General features: G+C 36.0%; 6 protein-coding genes across 7 annotated transcripts; all 6 read right to left on the bottom strand.

The window, feature by feature from the left end:
- Positions 1-94: 94 nt before the first annotated feature.
- Positions 95-2,903, bottom strand: LOC17878970 (calcium-dependent protein kinase 3). Its single transcript, XM_006283458.2, has 9 exons — positions 2,452-2,903; positions 1,886-2,172; positions 1,630-1,773; positions 1,376-1,528; positions 1,170-1,285; positions 910-1,077; positions 687-814; positions 500-599; positions 95-404 (listed from the first exon to the last, which is right to left on the bottom strand). Exons 1-9 carry the CDS (start codon positions 2,856-2,858, stop codon positions 318-320), a joined length of 1,590 nt encoding a protein of 529 aa, XP_006283520.1. The 5' UTR covers positions 2,859-2,903; the 3' UTR covers positions 95-317.
- Positions 2,904-3,066: 163 nt separating this feature from the next.
- On the bottom strand, positions 3,067-7,131 carry LOC17879273 (4-hydroxybenzoate polyprenyltransferase, mitochondrial). The gene is made up of 9 exons (XM_006283689.2): positions 7,048-7,131; positions 6,280-6,742; positions 5,542-5,677; positions 4,936-5,057; positions 4,697-4,766; positions 4,462-4,611; positions 3,885-4,020; positions 3,693-3,789; positions 3,067-3,601 (listed from the first exon to the last, which is right to left on the bottom strand). The coding sequence occupies exons 2-9, from the start codon at positions 6,720-6,722 to the stop codon at positions 3,532-3,534; spliced, it is 1,224 nt and encodes a 407-aa protein (XP_006283751.2). The 5' UTR covers positions 6,723-6,742; positions 7,048-7,131; the 3' UTR covers positions 3,067-3,531.
- Positions 7,132-7,669: 538 nt separating this feature from the next.
- LOC17877834 lies at positions 7,670-10,325 on the bottom strand. Of its 2 annotated transcripts, XM_023779144.1 has the most exons (5): positions 10,105-10,325; positions 9,788-10,006; positions 8,618-9,707; positions 8,271-8,492; positions 7,739-8,174 (listed from the first exon to the last, which is right to left on the bottom strand). In XM_023779144.1, exons 1-3 carry the CDS (start codon positions 10,265-10,267, stop codon positions 9,409-9,411), a joined length of 681 nt encoding a protein of 226 aa, XP_023634912.1. In that variant the 5' UTR covers positions 10,268-10,325; the 3' UTR covers positions 7,739-8,174; positions 8,271-8,492; positions 8,618-9,408. The 2 variants fall into 2 exon arrangements, with proteins under 2 accessions (XP_006285477.1, XP_023634912.1); XM_006285415.2 differs by lacking the exons at positions 9,788-10,006; positions 10,105-10,325 and having other exon boundaries at positions 7,670-8,174; positions 8,618-9,410.
- A 426-nt stretch (positions 10,326-10,751) lies between these two features.
- On the bottom strand, positions 10,752-11,893 carry LOC17880280 (MLP-like protein 328). The gene is made up of 2 exons (XM_006284630.2): positions 11,638-11,893; positions 10,752-11,251 (listed from the first exon to the last, which is right to left on the bottom strand). The coding sequence occupies exons 1-2, from the start codon at positions 11,822-11,824 to the stop codon at positions 10,983-10,985; spliced, it is 456 nt and encodes a 151-aa protein (XP_006284692.1). The 5' UTR covers positions 11,825-11,893; the 3' UTR covers positions 10,752-10,982.
- A 3,175-nt stretch (positions 11,894-15,068) lies between these two features.
- Positions 15,069-16,475, bottom strand: LOC17879073 (MLP-like protein 328). Its single transcript, XM_006284633.2, has 2 exons — positions 16,150-16,475; positions 15,069-15,624 (listed from the first exon to the last, which is right to left on the bottom strand). The coding sequence occupies exons 1-2, from the start codon at positions 16,334-16,336 to the stop codon at positions 15,356-15,358; spliced, it is 456 nt and encodes a 151-aa protein (XP_006284695.1). The 5' UTR covers positions 16,337-16,475; the 3' UTR covers positions 15,069-15,355.
- A 1,609-nt stretch (positions 16,476-18,084) lies between these two features.
- Positions 18,085-18,850, bottom strand: LOC17880618 (dirigent protein 6). The gene has a single exon (XM_006284520.2). It carries the CDS (start codon positions 18,828-18,830, stop codon positions 18,267-18,269), a length of 564 nt encoding a protein of 187 aa, XP_006284582.1. The 5' UTR covers positions 18,831-18,850; the 3' UTR covers positions 18,085-18,266.
- Between the last annotated feature and the right edge of the window lie 1,998 nt (positions 18,851-20,848).

Raw genomic sequence — 20,848 nt, 5'->3', positions numbered from 1 at the left:
TACGAGGACATGTGGTACAGGATTGGGATTATAATTTTCTATGTAGATTTGAACATTAAATCATGGGAATATTTTTTATATGTTGAATCTCTCATGAAACAAACCTGCAAATGGGTTTTTTAAATCCAAACGCATATTATGTTTTGTTGATAAAAGAGATTGCAGGAAACAAAATAGTGTAGTTGTAACAGAAACAACAACAACAACACAAAGCTAAGTAAAAGTGAGGGAACCAAATAGAAGAAACATCAAAAGATCTCTCTTGTGTAACAAGGAGAAAGATTGTGTTAATACTACCCTCCAGGCTCCAACGTTTTTTACTTGCATCTGCGTCGGTTTGTCACCAATTCTGGATTTCCCTTCTTCATCATTGCTACGAATTCTTCGTAGTTGATTTTTCCGTCCTATTGATGTTGAATATAGAGAAGAGAGTGTTAGGATCACAAATGATAAAACTCTTTGAATGGACCAAAACTAAAGATAAATGTATAACACATACACGATCGGTGTCTACTTCAGCAATGATCTCTTTGATGGATTTATCATCACCCATGTTGTATTTCTTCATGGCTTGCTCTAGTTCTTCCATTGTTATGTAGCTGATATCACACAAATCATGATCAAAGAGTGTGAGTTTTATAGCTTGTTAAACAGAGAAAGGAGAGAGCTAAAGGATATTGTTTTACCCGCTGTTGTCATTGTCAAAGTACTGGAAAGCAGTGTACAAGTGGTCCTCACGTTCGATTCTGTTCATATGCATTGTGGCTGATATAAACTCCAAGTAGTCAATTGATCCATCTCCATCCATATCAGCCTAAATGAAAACATCATAAGCTTTCTCAGTTTTGTGTTTTGCAAGGGGAAGCACTCAAGATTCGACATCAAAGTAGCAGGTTGAGATACACTTACTGCTTCCATTAGCTGTCTTATTTCAGCCTCAGAGATCTTATTACCAAGTTTGGGGAGACCGGTTCTCAATTCCTCCAAAGTGACTATTCCATTGTTGTCAGTGTCTAGAGATTTGAACATCTCTTTAAGACCAATGATTTCTTCTTCGGAAAGGTTCTCAGCGATAACCTGAAATGCAAAACGAAAAGCGGAGATTGGCTTTAGAACAAGACTAAGTATGATGGGGATGATCAGACAGTTTCAATCAATGTTCTTATTACCTTCAGGGCCATTTTTTTGAGTTTGTTCATCGCCCGGAATTGTTTCATCCTCGATAACACAGCATTGTCAAGTGGTTTGTCTGATGCCTCCCCGTCTTCTCTCATCCACGGATGATCTGTGTATATAGTAAAACATGTTAATGTTGGATCAAAATACGGTGTTGTCATTAATTTTATTCATCAAAACATGTTATGAAGGGTCTTACTTAGCACTTCAGCAGCTGAAAGCCGTTCTTTAGGGTCATATTTTAACATTTTCCTTACAAGATCTTTGGCACCATTAGATAGTGCTGGCCACGGATCAGCTGAAAAATCGAGCTGCCCCTGAAGAATGGCATCAAAGATCCCCGTTTCATTTTCTGCATAACAGTAAAAAAATAGACAGGTGACTATACATTCACGGTCCAACCATTTAAACAGTGCAGCCAAATTCTCTTCTTAAGAAAGATCAAAGCAATACCTCCCCAAAAAGGCGGGACACCACTGAGAAGGATGTATAGAATTACACCGGCACTCCAGATATCAGCCTCTGGTCCATAGTTTCGTTTTAGAACTTCTGGGGCAACATAGTATGCACTTCCAACAAGATCTTTAAACTTATCTCCTGCATTAATAAAATCAACTTCATTAGGGAGATAGATTCACTCTGGATGCAGAAATTACACCACTAATAAACTACAGCAACAATGGGGAAAGTCTCTAGCCTGTTTCCTAACCTGGCTTGAAGAAGACCGAGAGGCCAAAGTCTGTAGCTTTCAATGGGGAGTTCTCATCTTTACTAAGAAAGAGAAAGTTCTCGGGCTTCAAGTCTCGGTGCATTACACCCATAGAATGACAACTATGCACAACCATCACCATCTGCCTGCACAAATCCGCAGCAGCTCTCTCTGAGTAAAGACCTTTAGCTATGATCCTATCGAACAATTCTCCTCCTTCACACAGCTCCATTATGAGATTCACAGAGTGTCTGTCCTCGTAGGCTCCCTTCAAGTCCACTATGTTCCTACAAACCACTCACAAACTTGAAACTCAGGTAAATACGCAAAAAGGGGAACATGAAACTAAATTGGAAACATTTTCAATAGTTTAACATAGGACCACCAAACATTTCATCCACATATGATGCAAACCACTCATTAATATAAACATTAATCTCATAGGAGACTTGCGCATTGGTTCTAGCCTAGCATTCACCAATAGTGTTCAATAAAAAGGCGTTTTAGGTTCCATTTCAGAATATCCCAAAAGAATCAATTTACCATAAAATCAAAAAAAGTTTTACCGGTGGCCACTTAGATGGTGCATAATCTGGACTTCACGGCGAACATCGTCAATGTCGTCTTTGTGGACAAGGCGGCGCGTAGGGATTGACTTGCAAGCGAACTGTTGCTTGGTCTCTTTGTGAGTAACAAGATAGGTGACACCGAACTGGCCACGACCTAGCTCACGACCGAACTCGTAGGTTCCCTTAACGTTCTCCATAGGTCGACCTAAGATCCGACCATTCTGCTGAGTAGATGTGTTGGAGCGAGATCCGCCGGTTCCAGAGACTGACGATCCGACGGTTCCGGAACCAGAGGATCCACGGCGTTCTCCGGAAGGTCGGACATGGTGGACTACGTTGTCGGAGGAAGAGGAGGAGGACGATGGTGGATCGGAGGATTTGGACTTGCTGTGTCTGTGTCCCATTTGTTCAGAAGCTTTCTCTCAGTCAATAAAGTCAATCGAGAGAGAAAGAACAAATCTCCGATTCTTATGGCTTTTTATTTTATGTCCGAGATCGAACACGGAGATGCTGACAACGTGGCCTCTTTTTATTGGTGTAAGTTGGAGCAATTAAACCGCGTGTTACTAATATTATTTGCCTCATTGGATGATAAATTAATGAATAAGGAAATCTTCTCTAAATGATGTTTCCACTTTCCAAATCACACGGCTAATTCAATGTTAATGAATTAGCCTCTAGTCATTTACATTACAAGTCAATTACGTAGGTCAACTATAAAGACAAAAGGAAAACCTCTAGCTTGACCAGAAGGTTTTGCTCATTACTCTTGTCAACACTTTGAATGAGTACATTGCAGACACAACAAGTCTCCTGGAAACAAAAGAAATAGATCCCAAACAACAACAACAGCTCCTTTTACCAGAATCATAAACTAATCTAATAGAGTTAAGTTTCAGCTTATCTGGCAATGGTTCCATCAGCTTTTCGATCCTGTAGGAGACCACTTTGAAGCAAGGCCATGTCCTCTGTTTCACTTGCTGTGTCTTAAAAGTATACTTCAATTCTTCATAAATAGGATACTCACATTATAGCTTCATCCTCATTCATTAACAGAGAGAGAAATAGAGAGAGTCTCTATTGAAAACTTCTTCCAAGTACAACTCCACTAAATACGATAGCACCAAACCACTTGTTTGAAACAAATCTGTACAAACATCAAAACTCAGAAAGTATTAGTTTCCAAGGCAAATCCTGGATTGAGAAAGAGTACAAAGGCAAAACTCAAATTTTCATACTTTCTACTGCAGTCAGCACCAGATGATAAGTCAGCTGTCCCTATTTGCCATCCTAGCTGCCCTGATGCAGCAGCCAGTGATGCGTAATATTGCCACCCTTAATCATTAAGAACGAGAAACGGAAAAAAGAGTCAAAAGACGGTAAATGGAATTAGGAATCACAAAAGAACCCTTGTAAAGCTTATTGAGTACCAAGATCTGCACTGAGTCCAGAAAGCGCAAGAAATCCCATGGATGCTGTGCCAAATCCAGTTAACCAAAGCTTTGTATTATCACCGAACCTAAGAGCTGTTGACTTAACACCAACTTTTATATCATCTTCCTTGTCCTGAAGACACAATAGATTCATACACATTAGCTCATGAAAAAAAAAAATGATTAATCTCTAGAATATCTACTTGCATAACACCTGAACTTTAGCTGAAATTTTGGATTCGTAACTAGTGGCATATACTATATCAAAAGAAGACTGAAATCCTATTTCATTTTTCAGTGGGCTACAAGGTAACTTTCCTTTCCACTTCTGTTGCAAATAGGAAGACTTTTATGGTGCTCATTCTTCACTTAAATTGTAGATATCAGATGGAAAATGTGGAGAGCGGGGTAATTCTCTTCTTTATGATTGCCATTAGACAAAAGTTGAACATCAAAATGGATACATTTGCATGAGACAGGGAAGAAAAGCGGAAAATATGCGCACATTGAGATGGACTACTTTGCTATTGGTCGTAATCAAATAGATTTTGAGCTGAAAATAAAGTGAATATACCTGATGTGCATAAATAGTATCATAAACAAGGGTCCAGCAAACTCCGGAGAGATAGAGAGGGAGTACAACAGCTGGCTCTATGCTTCCTTTAACTGCAGTCCATCCTAGCAATGCTCCCCAGTTTATGGTCAAGCCTAAAAAGGCTTGAGGCTGCAATTACAAAATAGAATGATCAAAAGGGACCGAGAAAAATTATAATGTCTAACTTTGAGAAGCCAAAATGGATGTAAATTACCCAGAATGTAAACCTCTTCATAAGTGGGTAGGAGAAAACAAGTAACAAAGATGAAGCCCCTAAAACACGGCTGCAGAATATAAATACTGAAATGAGCTCAAGTAGAAAAAGAAATGAATCACAAAAGTAAAGGGAAGTCATGACAATATGTTCATAATTTGGGCCAACTACACCTGGGTGAATTTTAAACAAACACCTGCAAATAATTGACTTCAGGCACATAAAAATTCCAAACAAACCTGTAATTGTTAAGTTGGAGAAGAATCCCTAAGCCTAAAAGCAACTGTATCCCAAGAAATTGAATCCCTTGAAATGGTGTCAAAAGACCACTGGCGATAGGTCTTAATCTTGTACGATCAACCTGGATAAAAAAGTGTAAGACAACGTAATCTAAAATAAAACAATCAAATAAAATCTTGAGCCTCAAATATTCTTAATTTACTCACAAGCAACCCATCTTTGTTTGTGGAAAAATGAATCAAGTTACATGAATGCTGTTTAGCTCCCCTATCAACTAACACATATTTCAATTGAAAAAAATATTCCACCTTCACCACATCTAATACCTGAATACTTTCACTTTTGTAACAAAGTTGCCAATACATGCAGATGAACTATATACCCAAAACATAAATGTGACTGAAAATGTTTGCGTAAATTGATCCGACATACAAGCATCAAGACCACTTCCAGCTGTCAGTCAAAGCACAAACAATTTCCCACCATGGCCACAGAAACCATAGTTATACAAAACAAGTTTCTTAACCAACAGACAAAGGGATATATATATTTTACATCACTTGTCTTTATCACCATACCATAGGATAGCATAAAAACAAACTGACCTTTGTATCTATGTCCTGATCAAGCAGATCATTTATAGTACAGCCAGCACCTCTAAGAAGTAGTGCTCCGCAACCAAATAAAGCCATATATTTAAAACTTGGAAGGCTTCCAGGATCAGCGGCCAACGCAATCGACCTATGTAACAATGATGGAGATCAGACTTACGATCTATTCACTTATCTCTGGAAACCCAGTGTAAATTAATAGTACTGTAATATTAATGATTCAAGAAAAATCAGGTTAGTAGCATTTTCCATCCACCCTGTTTTCTGCCAATCCTTAACCACAAAGACACTCTGCCATGCTATCAAAGATCTCAGCTCAAAATCATACTAATTAATTGCCTATGAGTTGTTGAGAGGATCAATATGATTAAAGACTAAAAACAAAAAGTAACAGAGAAAATCTAACAATAACAGACTACAAGAATTTCTCCACTGAAATGAAGTCTACCAACAAAAAAACTTGACAAAATTTCTTTTATAACTGTGCTTCAACTTGCAAGTCAGTCGGAAAACATCACAGCCAAACCAACCAGGAAAACACATGACTTGATCACATAAAACTAAATTTGACGTGATCTGACTTAACATAAACCATCCTTTGTGATGAAAAGAAACTGTATAAACTCGCAGTCTTCTTTCCCTCAGCTATTCTTTCTTATGAATTATAATGAATCTTAAAAGTGAAATGTCTTGATTCTAGACTCCATTATTCAACAGAGAAGATGAACTTACCACATACAGGGCCAAGCAAGCAACCACGTACCAATGGGTTTATCCAATCGAGCAAGCTTAGCATAACCTCTAGCATCTTGTGGTAAATACAAATCTATCCAAGAAGCTTCCTTAACACCACCGACATCACTCTTCTCCTTGTCATCTTTCTTAGGCTTTCCCTCCATAACTGAAGAGGACGAGGACATTCCACTAACTAATCTATAGTTCCAGCCAACACCAAGAAACTTCTCCTGTTGCAATTCCCTCCCTTTACTCCATACTTGATAGTTATAATTCCATGAAGGGTAACACTTAGTGAAAGGATTTGTGCAATGGGTATTCACAGGATTGGACAAGGATTTATGTTGTGACTGCAAAACAGCAAAGGAAGAAGATGGAGTTGCCGACACGGAGGATCTCAACAACCGTCGAGAAACACGGAAGAGCCCAAAAAACGCCATCTTTGGGAGTAAATTGTTGCCTGCAAGAAACAAAGACTTGAGATTTCAAACGTATGTGTATACTTACTTGCTCAAGAAAATCAAAATTTGTTCAAAAATGTATATCTAGTTTTCAAAGACTTGAGATTTCAAACGTATGTGTATACTTACTTGCTCAAGAAAATCAAAATTTGTTCAAAAATGTATATCTAGTTTTCACTTTCGAGTGATGAGTCCTTAAGAATCTAGTACGTCCATGGAGAACGAATCTCAAATATATTTAAATTCCTTAAACAATCAAAGCTCAGAAAGAGGAAAAAAAAAAAAAAGCGGATCAACGACTGACCAGTGAGCAACGACGACGACAACACCGGCGAGAAAGAGCACCGAGCACGTCGTGTCGGAAGTGAGACTTCTCCAGTAACGCGGATGGATCAGTAATGGGCTTATACATGATTCTATTTTATCTGATATAAATGGGCCAATTAAAAAACTTGGGGGCTAATGAAGAAACATGAATGCTTACAGGGTCCAAATTAATTGGCTATCTACAAACCGAATCAGATAAACAAATATTTTACTGTTTCATACTAAATGTAAATAAATAAAAGCTTCAATATCCGATATATATGTGATTATGATCACATAGCTAGTGCATCACACCCTAGGAGCTGAACTCACAACGATACGTTCTTTCAGGGGTGTTCCTTCACTTGGTGGAATAAAAGGCGAGTCAATCCAAGACACTCTCCAAGTTCGATCTCCCTTTTTTCTGCCCAGCCAAGACAGAAAAAGCCTTTTCAATTCTATAATTATCTCCTGAAAAATCCTGATTTTCTACTTCTGATTGGTTTTTCCTGGTTCTCCATCAATGTTGTGGGCTCAAACATGTTCAGATTGTCTTTCAAGCTTAAAGCAATCAAAGAGTTCAGACCTGGAAAAAAGAGTTGTTGAAGCTGTTGAAGCCCTGATATAATGTAGTTTTGATAATCATTAAATAATCTCAAACAAAATCTAACAAATTTTTAAAACATAAATTACAAAGAAAATATTTCTCGCACTAGTTATCATACAATATTTCACCGATTTATAGAACAAAATACAGGTTAATTAATTAAGTTGGGGTCGTTCCATGAAATTTATAATTGCTCTAACTGCTTCAGCATCTTCACCAGCATTGAAATCATCATGCTTTATCATCTTTACTGGTGCAGGTGGTACAGATGAATTCAGGGAACCGAGATGGGGGAGCAACTAGTGGCTCCGTTTGTTGGTTAAGGAGAGTCGAAGGGTGGGCTGAGGCAACACTGAAACCTCTCTTCTGTAAAGAAAGACGAAATCTGCAGAATTTGGGGTCTTGTTCCGTCTGAGCCATGTTTTCTGAGAGTATCAGCAAATTTATTGGACTTTTCACGTTGAATGACCAGAAAGCAATGTTCGCTATAATCCTATTAAATCTGGCACGTTGATCCCCTGCAAATATAGTATAGAGATTATATGGAGGGTTTGTATATAATAAGATAGATCAAGTTTTAGAGGAGAAGGAATTGGATTAGATAGAGAGAGCACCTCTGTAGACATGGAATCTATCTTTGGTTGTCGAATATTCTTCCTTCAATGCATTCAACCATGAATTGTCAGCACTACCGAAAATCCAGATGTTGACGTTCCTACTCCTAAGACCCTCCTCCTTGGCAATAACTGCTTTGATTTTCTCAAGAGTCGAACGAATATCGAGACCTTCTGGGATTATGTAATTCTCCAGCTCCCATACGACTAATACGTTAGTGACTGCACAATCCAGGTTTTAACATCAAGGTACGAATTTAAGCAATTTACGTTTTAAACAAAAAAAACAAGATCGCTACAAATAAAATAAATCCAGATATCATATAATAAATTTCGAGAAATCTTACAGCGGGATTTCCAGTCGGTCAGCGGAGGAAACAATTTGGTGTACATAGTTACGTCGTGCCAAGCTTTCGAGAGGATCAGAGATGCTGCCTTTCCGTTGGAACGCTCAATCTTAGAGTGGTGGCTGATGAGGGAATTTGTGAATTTAGGGTTACAGCAGGTTACACGTTTACTACCAAAGTTGTCTGTCAATGGGCCAAGCCTCGTTGGCAAGTTTTTTGGCGGTTTAGATTTTCGGCATGACATAGCATAATACTATATTTTTATTGGTTACGATAATAAGAGATGACGTATAAGGAACCCAATACAATACGATATTGCTACCTTTATGATTCGCTTTGAAGTAATTAATAAAATAGTAAGACCTAAGTCATATTCATAACCTTTGTTAGTTTGTTCCATATATGAATGATGCTTGCTTCTTCTTCTATCTTTGCCTGTATTGTTCACTCAACGCCTATCTTTACCTCCAATTTCAACATCTTCCGCTTATCCAAGTCCCAAGCACAAGTACTCACGATTGATTTTTTTTTTAACTCTTGTATGATGCAACCACAGTTTACGTCGATGATGGTCAGATAAAGATGTCCAAAAGCAAATATATATGATAGATAGACAATAATATATGATAGATAGACAAATCCAAAAGCTTCATATCTAACTAATATATATAACATCACCAACACATAATGCATAGAGCATCCCTTGAGGAGAGATAGATTTGCAAGGGCGCACACAAAGTTAGTCCTCGGAATCAGCCAGAGTATCCTGTCACGGGGCTTAAATCACAGTATTATCCGCTGCCGCTAACGTTCGGCAATGAAATCGCCAATGTTGGTAATCTAGGTGAGCTCCTATCAAATATGCTTGCCAAAAACGTGGGTGCGCTTCCAACAGGAAATCGCCATATTGGATTAGGTTCTTGGGATAAGAGAACACCATACGACCAGGAGTCAGACAAACATCTAAAAGCAAAACCAAAGTCGTAGTCGATTATTTTTGCGACTATAATCACATTTGATGGTGTAGGATTTTCCAGTGTCCACAACATAACGTCACCATATATGGAACAATGTCTCCCATATTGATCCCCTGCAAAGTGTAAGTAGGCAAGTAATATCAACAACAACATCTTATCTTAGATTATATATATAAAAAGAAAAGATCAGTACCGGATTTCTCAAAGACTTCGAATCGGACTCCAGCATCCGAAGATTGACGTCGGAATTCATCCGAGATGGTATTATTACCAACATAAGCCTGAATGAACACCTCCTCATCACAACCATAGTTCTTGACAGCCGCTTTGATACTCTGGTAAATCGAAGCAGCATCGAGACCATCTGGGATTGGGTAATCCTCCACATCCCAAAACACACATGTCTTACCAGCTACACAAAACGGACACCGATTAAACAAAATTAATCATAAATTAGATCCGATTATATACATATAGAGAGAGAGAGAGAGAGAGAGAGAAAGATCTTACACTTGTGAAAAACCAGCGGGGGGAGGCACTGTATAAGGTCATCTTCGGTATTGCATATGGGTTCCGTGGTTTGTCGCCTGAATTCTTCCATATCGACCTCGGTAAAGTTGGTATCGAACATGGTTTCGACGGAGAAGGCTTGCGGTTGGTCACGATCACACATGGTTTGGTCCGAAAGCTCCGGTGAGAATCTTTGTTAATTTAGGGTTACAACAACTGTGCTCTGCGTCTTTCATTACTCATTACAACAATTGGGTTGGGCCTGGCACTAGTAGGTCTTGGCATAAAATCTAATCTGAAAACCGTACCAGAACCAATCCAATTCAAAATGGGCATAAAACCACGTCGTTTCAATTAACTTTAAGAAAATTAAAAAAAAAATATGTAACAAAATTACAATCTCAAGATTTGAAACTCTTGACCTGATGTGTACCAGCGGAGCTGTGTTAACTTTTGTTACTGTTTGTTTACAGAAATTGTATATGTAAAGAAATAAATCAATAATAACATTAAAAAGTCTTTCTCTCTGTTTAATTTCTATCTCTATATTTAGTTTTTAATCATCAAGTAGGTACACTCAACTATAGTACTGCCGGTTATTAATAGTTGAAAGAAACATACTAGCTACTACCTAGTACCTCCAGATGTTTTATAAAAATCTATATACAGATATGAACATTGTAAATGGCATAAACACCGAATCATGTATATAACAGAACCCGATATATGAATATGAACATATAAAAAGCATCTTCCAATACCAAATTTAAAACTCCACACAAGAGCTCCTTTATTATATGTAAAAACACCTTAATTGATGATACATCGAGATACTGAAGATGGACTGGTGATGATGACGGTAATGATCATGATAATGATTAAGCTTTAGTGACGTGGCCTTCAATGTCAACAACCATGTTCTTGACGAACTTCATGAGGCCACTTGGTTCGGGGAAGTCGTCGTTGCGCTTCTCCCAAATCATAGTGAGTTTGCAGACGCAGCTATCCTCGGATTTGGGAATAAACTGGTAGATGACATCAAACACTTTGAGATGCTCCATCGGGTGACCATCCAGTCCTCTTTTCGTCAATGTTTTGTTCGCATCATCTATCTCCCTCCTCTCTTTGAACGTCGCCGGCTTTCCATCTTACAAATAAAAAATTTATGTTTCCAGGATGACATCAAAAATATCTTAAGTCACTCATGCTCTGTGGCTCAAAGAGTCAAAAGGTCCAGTTTGCAGCCAACTAGACCAACCAATCATGCTCAAGGATAAAAAAAAGAACTAATATATAGATCAACCTGATAACGTAAGAGGAAAAAGACAAATAAATTCTAATTACTCTAGATGATATGCTGACTTTATGAACTCAGACTTTTGTTCAACTGTGTTTGTTAATTTTTTGGTTTTACAGAAATGTCATTAAAGATCATATTTCATCAAAGTCATAGTTTCATATTTTGTACGCCAATATAATTGTGTGAGTTTATAATAAAGTGCTAAATATACTGTAGATATGGAGAAAGTATACCAAATGTGTAGTTCCAACTCCTGATAGACCCGTGAGAGTCATGTGCGCCTTCGTGAACAACGACATGTTGGATGTGTTGGCCGATGGCGTCAGGGAAAAGATGGTTCTCGCTCTTCCAGCTCTTGTAATGTTTCTCCGCAGATCCTTTCAAAGGAACCTCTGTTACGTATGTTCCCGACGTCGCCATTTCTTTCTCTCTCTCGTTTTAAAAGCTTCCACTTGTTTTGTTTGTTTGTTTTCTATGCTTTATTACACTTGTCGTTGCCTAGGTTTATATATAGTGAACGTGACGGTTAAAATTTTAAAACATGGTTTTCACCGTTTCTTTTTATCATTTGATAGTGCATGCTCCTATCGTTTTAACCCTCCATTATAATTAATAAAGAGCATTAATATTGATGGACAAAAGTTGGTACGTAGGCTAATTTTCGACAACGTTATTTGGGTGGGTAGTTGGCACATCATCATCATCCTTTAATTAGAAGATAATCATTTTTTTTTTGTTAAACAATTAGAAGATAATCATAAGACATGATTGACCCCCCATACTCGTTTATCACGAGGTCCAAGTATTATATTGTTCACTTCACTATCTCACGTCAGCTCCCTCTCTCTTTTGTATGCTCTGTTTCTCTCCTTTTGTTTTTTACAAGAGAACACTGATGATCTCTCTCTTATTACTCTCTTGTCTTATACTTTGTTTAGTTTCTTGTTCGAACAAAGACGTACGTAAGTGTTTTGAAAGAGAGAAGAAATATAAACTGGGTTACTACATTGTGATTTCGGATCCTTTAATATTGGATTGGATACATTCATTAATTTATACTTTAATTTCATGCACAAATACTCATACTACTACTTGCTATAACTTACTTAATTGGACTATATTAATAACGTATTAGACTAGTTTTACAAGCCCTAGCAATTATATATAATTTTTAAATATATATATATATATATATATAATTTTTTTTTAAAGATCAACAACTCCAACTAGCAATCAGCAAGTAGGCTTGTGATTGAACCATGATTTGTGCCTCTGAGTGGAGCAGGAAAAAAAAAGCAGAGATTATATTGACACTTGATTTTGGTATGGGATAGAATCCACATCTAGGAAGAAGGCCAAGGCCCATGAGTGAAATAGGGGTCGACCACATGGCGCTTAAAGGAGCGTTTTTGGTTTGTCGGCGGCTTGGTCAACTCCGACTAACTTTACGCCAGTGAACATATTTCCGACGACACGAAAGGAGCGTTGTTGATTTCTATCACGCACGTGAGAGAGGTCTTAGGAAATAGGAAGTTTCACGCTGGATAATTTTGGCCCAATGTGTTATTCTATTGGAGCCGATACAAATGGGCCGCTAACACTTGGGGGCTAATAAAGAAATATACATAACGATTAAAAAATTTAAAACACATCTAAAAGACATAAATGTTTGGAAAACTGATGCACTAAATCAACTTTTATTTATTTGAAGGTTGGTTCGTTGTTTTGTATAACTAGTTTATTAGTATATTTTTTTTTTAAACTTTCTTTAAATTTTGAAAACTAAATAAAACGTGTTCCGTTATTGTTATTGATATTGATATTGTCGTGTCAGAAACTCGGATCAACATTATCCTTCATCCACCACTTTGCTGGTGATGTGTCATGTATCCATCTATTTTGGCTGCCTCATGAATCCTTTAATTTCGCATGCACGGATGCAACACTACTGAGTTGCATCATGTGTGGCTTTTATATTGTATCGTCATACGGTTCTGATCAATAGAAATTATATTTTCATAAGCATCAGGGTGTAACATACAAGCATCCGAATTGCAGGTGAATATATAATAACTGTCTTAAAAATCCACTGAAGAATGAGTCGGATTGGGAGATTGTGTATTAGAGGGTCTCCACGTCGCGATGGCATGGATACTCAAAGTCAAGATCGGGATGTCAATTGTTATTTTGTTTTAAAATGTGGAATTAGAATAGGCTATTCCGAATATATCGCTAATTGCATAATACAAAAGAGAAGTGGAATCTTGTAGTGAAATGAACAATGAACTTTATACTTGAGAGTTGAGAGTCATTAGATTTTCATAAATAAGTATTCGTTATGATTTCATTAAAGCGAAAGCTTTTATAGTTGTTTTAAAACCAAAAGGTTATCTCTTGAAACTTTGTTACTAGTTACTACATATCATTTTCATAAGTGGGAAACTTTAATTAATATATCGCTGAGAAAACACACCTTTTGTAAATAAAAATTCATTCTTTTTCTAAAAGCATATGCATCGGCAGCTTATTGAGCGCCTTACACCCAAAAAAAAAAAAAAAAATTAAAAAAGAAGGACGTACTTCCAAACGGGACGGTCCTTTGGCTTGTGCTTAACTATTCGCGGACTCCACTAACACGCGGCGGTCCGCTATTGGTTACATATGTTTTTTTATAAAAAAAAATCGAAAAAAAAAAATGTATATATAAATAAATTCTGGGATTAATATGCTGTCCAACCAATGCATTTGCTCTAAGTGGTTGTACTTTGTTTTTGTTTTTACAAGTCTTTCTATGCCAATGTTATCATACGGTTCACAATATCTATGTTTCGAACTTGGAAGTGACTGTAGTATTCGTTAATCAGATGCCTAGAAGTTTCTGAGACTAAGAAACAAAATATCATAACAATTGACTGATCATGTAGATAGGAAGTTAAACGTCTAATAATAGCTCATAGATTTTCCAACCAGCAGTTGATAAAACATATCGGAGTATGGGACATTGATCATCCATCCACCCTAATTAATTATGTCTCTATCTAGAAGTATCAAGTAACGTCTTCTAAGATAAGCTTACACGCTCAAGTACGGTTATTACTATAGCTAGTTGTAAGAAATACTCGTTTTTTTTATATTTGTTTTCGGGATTCCAAATTTGTTACGATTGGTGCAGTGGGGTCAAGTTACTTGAGTTCGGTAGGAAGCGAGCAATAATAAATCTCCATTGCATCAGAGTGGTTGCATTTTTCGTAAACGAATAAAACCATCTTCATAGGGCCACGGATCATGTACACATAACACATCAATCATTGAATTCAACGCTGCTTATGTATAGAAGATACGATTTAATAATGGTAAAACTGCAAAGTCCGATTAAGGATGTTTTCTCTGGTGGTTGTGCCACTTTTGGTCGTCAACTCAAAATTATATAGCAATGATGTTTCTGAGGTTTATTTATGTTGATTAGGTATGGCCTAGCTAAGGGGGTATAGCAGTGAAATTTAGGTGAAATGAGATGTGTATAATATTAAATATATACTTATTACTCTTATTATTTGCTAAATTGCTATTCAGAATCTGCCTAATCCACAAATACTAGACCGTTAACTTATATAGTGGTACTAGATGTTTACTAATCTGTATATAAATGAAAACTTCGAATTAAATAAACATTGAAATATGCAGTAAACTTATTATTAAGAATCATTATATCGAACCCGATATATGAGGACCATAACAACACATATATCAAAGCATCTTACAGATCCCAAACGTACACATAGAAATGAAACTCCACAACAAGACCCATTTATTATACTGAAAAACACCTTAATCAATACAATACATCGAGACAGTGATAATGGTGGTGATCGATGATGCATGGTGACGATGACGATGGTGATGATAATGATGATGGATGGTAACTGTGACTTTGGTGACGAATGACGATGATTAAGTTTTGATGACGTGGTCGTCCATGTCAGCAACCAAGCTCTTGACGAACTTCATGTAGCCGCTTGGCTCTGGATAATCATCGTTACGCTTCTCCCATATTAAAGTGATCTTGCCGACGCAGGTATCGTCAGACTTAGGAATAAATTGGTAGATCACGTCATACACTTTGAGCTGCTCCATCACGTGACCCTCCAGTCCTCTCAACGTCAACGTTTTAGTCTCGTCATCTATCTCTCTCTTCTCCTTGAACATCTCCTCCTTTCCATCTTTACACACATGTACGCTCATCAGTTAAAACTTCCCACATCCGACTTAGTCATAACATATATATATATATATAAGAAGATAAATATGTGACTATATGATCACAAAGAATAGTCGAGAACAGATCTGCATAGGTTATTGAAAAATCACGATGTCATGCATAGTGAATCAAACCTAATCAGAGCTGAATTCACAATACTTTTACTTTTAGAAAAAATGACGTTCGTTTTCAATACAAAAAAAAAAAACGCAAAATATAAAATTTTAAATATAGTCTTGTCAATGTAAAAATATAAAGTAAGTGTATTTTCAAACTACTTCTGCCAGATTGGTACACAAAGATATGTATTGGTTATATTTTATTTGTCTTGTATAACATACATTAATTAACCATCATAATTCATAGTTGGCAGTAGATCACCAAAACCCTAGTTTCACGCATACGCCCTAATTAATTGTGTGGGTGTGTGTATGTATAAACTATAAAGTACAGTATATAGAGAGAGGAAATATAAGTAAATATGTACCCCAAGTGTAGTTCCAACTCCTGATAGAGCCGTGGGAGTCATGTTCGCCTTCGTGAACGGTGACGTTTTGGATGTGGTGGCCGATGGCGTCAGGGAAAACATGGTTCTCGTTCTTCCACCTCTTGTAGTGTTTCTCCGCAGATCCTTTCAATGGAACCTCAGTGACATATGTTCCCGAAGTTGCCATTTCTCTCTCTCTCTCTCACTAGCTCTCGGTTCAAAGCTTCCACTTGTTTTCTTGTGTTATGTTTTGCTTTGGTTGATGCGATAACACTTATCGTCGCCTAGGTTTATATAGTGAACGTGACGGTTAAAAACATGGTTTTCTACTGTTTCTTTAATTCATTTGCATAGTGCATGCTAGAAACTTCTTTTCTTCATAGTTTAACCTACACTATTTAATGAGTCGTCCTGTAAATGTGTATTTCGGTTGGTAGGGTTTCGACCACGTTATTGATGTGGGTAGTGGGCACATCATCCTTTAGAATGATCTATAATCAATCCCCATCCCAAACATTAATCACAAGGACAAGTATATAGTGTATTTTTTTTTTCACATCAAGAAAAATATACAGTCTATATACATCTGCAGACTGCAATCTATGCATCATAATTAGAAACAACTAATCTATTTTTCTCAAATTCTTTTAGAAATCGACTACATGATATAAACAAAATTATTCAATTAAAAAAAATTTCAAATAATCTAACTTTTCTTCAATCAACTCTAATGATTCTTAAATTGTATATTAATCATGACTTGATTTTATTGACCTTTATCTAATGATGCATATAGTGATTGACCTTTATGTACATTGATTAGTATATTTAACTAATTTAAAGGTCGAGCGGGTGAGACCAAAAAAGTTTAACATGTATATTTTAGTTTCTTAGTATCAATCAATCATACTTATACTTTTCCAAAAAAAAATCAATCATTCTAAAAATTTAATAATTTTCTGTAGAAATAAGAATGTGACACCCATTCCCATGGTGTGGTGTTGCATTAAATAATTCGGATTTGGTTTGAAATGGTTGGCCTAATTAACTGCGTTATGATTCTCGCCAAAACAAAAACAACTCTTTGCGAGACCTATAATATAAAATGAAGAGAAATGAAATTTTATTGGTCATACTTTATCCCTGCCATGTCTCTATCTATATGGAAAATATTTAGTACATTTTCAGAAAATTAGAAAATTATTAGTATTTTGATATGCCATTGGGATCTGAACATGACAATTTGCTTAGACTAATATACAGCACTCTCTAGTTATATAGTTTGGTACTGTTTCCCTTTATATTTTGTACTATTGGTATGGACATTTATCGATCACTATTCTATATTCGCATATAATTGCAGTTAAGATGAATACAATCAAGTTACGGCACTCAATACGAGCTTAGTGATCAATCGAAATATCGAATCATATATCGAACACAAAGAATAGATTAGGGAACTTTGCCGAAGGAGCACTTAACATCATCGAGTTAATAAATGTGTTTTCCATAAGAATCTCTTGATGGTTATATTTTATTGGAATAGAGAAACAGTAATTGTAGCAAAAATGGTTCGATTTGCATCATTAAGTACAAACTTTGACATCGTATAGTAAACATATGGAAAAACTAATCAATGTTTCATTTGGTTGTTAAGCTTTCACTTATCTTGAAAACCTACACACTTTTGTTTCACGCGTGGATACACTAATGAGTCTATGCATTATTCTACTTGGTCCAGTTTGGATCGGCCCGATTCAAATGGGCCAGAGTGCTTGTGGTACAGTTAGATGCCAAAGTGCTTGTGGTGCAAATTAGATTTAATTTGTGGAAGTATCAACGCACAAGGATCCAAAATTCCAAATTATATTAACTTGTAGCCCAATTAGTTTTAATGGAAACATGACTAACTATTTCATGCGGGTTGATATAAGATACCATGGGGGAAAAAGATTTTCATTTTGTTTTTGGCTTCTAACCATTGACAACATTAACCATAAATCAAAAGAACAACACAAAAAAGGGACATACAATAAAACACTTACTTATTATAGTAACACATAATCTCTGTGTTACACACAAATTTCAAGCCAAAAAAAAAAAACACATATAATTAGTTAGTAACATTCGTAAAGTTTAATATCCATCTTAACTCGGAAATACTTAGCGCCTTGGAATAGATCTGTCACAAAGGTAGCGATCCCACGAGCCATGAAGAAGTCACCTGTCCCACCAACGACTGATAGATCTCTTGTCGGCTCCATCATCAAATCCGCACCCATTATGTTCAATGTCCCTTTGTGTTGAGTTGAGTTAAACACCAGCGTGTAACAAAACCAAGCATTGAAGTCCATCTTCATGTCATAGAAATAGAAGCCTTGTGCACGAGCTACGGGTTCCGAGAGATAGTTCTTGTCCATCGTTATTGGGTCGTCGAATATCACAAACTTACCGAACTTGAAGTTTCCTAGCCCTGGAGGGCTCACGATGGCGGCCGAGGTTGCGTTTGCTACATTGTCACCATCGTAGAGGATGTCGTGGAAGTAGAAGGAGAAGTGTTTGCATGGTTTTTTCTGATCAAGTGTTCTTCGTGATCCGAAAACAGTATCAGAGAAAAGTAAAACCAATAAGAAGAATGAGAAGAGGGATTTGAAGAGTTGTTTCTCTATTGGAGATGCCATAGTTAGCTAGAGGCTGGTGTGTAGTGAGTTGTGTTTAAATGACGAGGGCTTGCACCCATTTATATAGAAGTATCATTTGTTTTAATATAGATAAAATATTATTTGGATAACAGAAAGAATTAAAAAGTTTGAAGACACAGCTAAATGGGTCGTTGATGTTTGGTCAAAATTTTATTTAAAAGAAATTAGAGTGGAATATAAGGTTTTAAGTTCATGTATAGGGACAAATTAAAAGCGGGGTTGGTGATAACTATAAGCTACAACTTAATTCACTTTTTCGATAGAAATAATTTGTATGTTGACAGAAAATAAAAAAGACTGGATAGGTTTAATGATTTTATATGTACTATATATATTTAACGTTTGGTGAGTCCAACCTAAAAGTATAAAGTCGACGGCTAGCTGATAACACAACAAGTTGAAGATTATTCTAAATTATTTGAAAATAATTTTAACACAAAAAATAAAGTTTTACACGAAATTGGAAAAAGCAAATCAATTATTTAAAAACTCTTTGGGAAGTATTGCCTTAAAATAACGGAACACCCCATCACTCATGTGCGGTGCATATGGTGAAAATTAGGTAACGTGTAAAACAAATCACGTTCAAGCTTTGCTTCTAAGATTGCTTCACAAAAATTATACGTTTAGTATATTGATCATTAATTTTAGTGATACACTTACTAGAGATCGACACTAATTAACATCAAACCAAAAATCTAACAACTTTGAAATTAAAGTAAAAAAAAAAAAAACTAATAAATGAAAAAAAATTGAGATTTTGCTCCTCAAAATTCCTTTCTCTTGAATCATCTAGCAAGAGTTATCATCTAGTTCGAGCGATATGCCAAGATTGATGTGATAGGAATTTTGCATAGAAAAACAAAACTTGAAACTTCAACGACGGTAGATTCATAGAGGTGTTTATTAATTACTTAGTATTGTTAGAGTATTTTAGGTATATAAATGTTATAATTATACAAAAAATAAAAAATTATACAATTTAAATAAAGTTAAGAATTTAGTTCATTTAGAGTATTTTATGTATATAAATGTTAAAATTATACAGCGGCATGCGCAATTGCTCATACAGAGCAATTATTCTCTATATCGCTTTACTTTACGTATAAGACTAACATATAAATTAAAAATTCTTCGAGAACTTTATAATCAACTAATTCATTTAAGAAATCGTATTTTCTCATATTTAGTTTTAAAATAGTAGTATTAGTCAATAATATACATGTCACTAACTCCTTCCTAACACATGACTACATGAGTAAAAAAAGCAAAAACGTTAAAAGGTCAAACAATATGATTTGATTCTAAAAAGAAAAAAGAGTTCAAAGGGATTTAGTTGCCTAACTCCTCATTTGTCCCTTACTGACTTCAACGTAGACCCATGTCGATACTAGATTAGCTTCTAAACCAAGTATGTTTTAGCTTTTAACAACTAAGACAACGCATATATAACAAAGTAAGAAACTTTCACAAAAAAATCTTATATATATATATCCTTCAAATACAGGTTTGGAAAGAAAACTGCTTTGAGATTTTGTGAACATGAGTACTCAAAGAAACTAATAAATCTGCATAAAATCAGAACTAAAGTTTTGTACAAAGCCTTTGAAAATGGGTAAGATAAACGGAGTTGAATACCAAACCACACTTGCCATGTCATGAATTTGTCCGTAGACTATAAAAGTCTTGGTTGTACTCGGTGTCGTGCTCATGTTAATTTCTATTTTTATTTTAATAAAGATCATTATAATTTTTTTTCTGAAATTAAGACAATTTTAATTAAAGAGATTATTAGGATTACAATATAAATACATATGGAATAAAAGTGATTAGCGCGAAAGCCTATTTCCTTAGTACGAATCGGTCTTGAACCACTACTAGAGACTAGTGTTTGAATTCGAATGCCTCAAAATTAATATATATTACCTAAGACTTAAGTAAAACCATTTTTGTCACAAAATACAAGCAAGTACTTGGTTTTATTCTGATGCATGATT

The sequence above is a fragment of the Capsella rubella genome, unplaced genomic scaffold, assembly GCF_000375325.1.
Source record: "Capsella rubella cultivar Monte Gargano unplaced genomic scaffold, Caprub1_0 scaffold_7, whole genome shotgun sequence".
Taxonomy (NCBI): Eukaryota; Viridiplantae; Streptophyta; class Magnoliopsida; order Brassicales; family Brassicaceae; genus Capsella; species Capsella rubella.
Note: the sequence above shows the minus strand (reverse complement) of the source record. Positions and strands in the feature narration are given on the sequence as shown.

Excerpts from the sequence above, each read along its gene's own strand:
- LOC17877834 (XM_006285415.2), bottom strand. The coding sequence starts at position 8,861 with ATGTCATGCCGAAAATCTAAACCGCCAAAAAACTTGCCAACGAGGCTT. Across the intron at positions 8,493-8,617 it reads GACCGACTGGAAATCCCGCT|TCACTAACGTATTAGTCGTA; the intron begins GTAAGATTTCTC and ends TGGATTGTGCAG. Across the intron at positions 8,175-8,270 it reads TAGATTCCATGTCTACAGAG|GGGATCAACGTGCCAGATTT; the intron begins GTGCTCTCTCTA and ends CTATATTTGCAG.
- LOC17880280 (XM_006284630.2), bottom strand. The coding sequence starts at position 11,824 with ATGGCGACGTCGGGAACATACGTAACAGAGGTTCCTTTGAAAGGATCT. Across the intron at positions 11,252-11,637 it reads GAGTTGGAACTACACATTTG|ATGGAAAGCCGGCGACGTTC; the intron begins GTATACTTTCTC and ends TTTATTTGTAAG.
- LOC17880618 (XM_006284520.2), bottom strand. The coding sequence starts at position 18,830 with ATGGCATCTCCAATAGAGAAACAACTCTTCAAATCCCTCTTCTCATTC.
- LOC17879273 (XM_006283689.2), bottom strand. The coding sequence starts at position 6,722 with ATGGCGTTTTTTGGGCTCTTCCGTGTTTCTCGACGGTTGTTGAGATCC. Across the intron at positions 5,678-6,279 it reads CTTGCTTGGCCCTGTATGTG|GTCGATTGCGTTGGCCGCTG; the intron begins GTAAGTTCATCT and ends ATTGTTACATAG. Across the intron at positions 4,767-4,935 it reads CTCCAACTTAACAATTACAG|CCGTGTTTTAGGGGCTTCAT; the intron begins GTTTGTTTGGAA and ends TATATTCTGCAG.
- LOC17879073 (XM_006284633.2), bottom strand. The coding sequence starts at position 16,336 with ATGGCAACTTCGGGAACATATGTCACTGAGGTTCCATTGAAAGGATCT. Across the intron at positions 15,625-16,149 it reads GAGTTGGAACTACACTTGGG|ATGGAAAGGAGGAGATGTTC; the intron begins GTACATATTTAC and ends ATGTGTGTAAAG.
- LOC17878970 (XM_006283458.2), bottom strand. The coding sequence starts at position 2,858 with ATGGGACACAGACACAGCAAGTCCAAATCCTCCGATCCACCATCGTCC. Across the intron at positions 2,173-2,451 it reads CACCATCTAAGTGGCCACCG|GAACATAGTGGACTTGAAGG; the intron begins GTAAAACTTTTT and ends AGTGGTTTGTAG. Across the intron at positions 1,774-1,885 it reads CTCGGTCTTCTTCAAGCCAG|GAGATAAGTTTAAAGATCTT; the intron begins GTTAGGAAACAG and ends TTATTAATGCAG.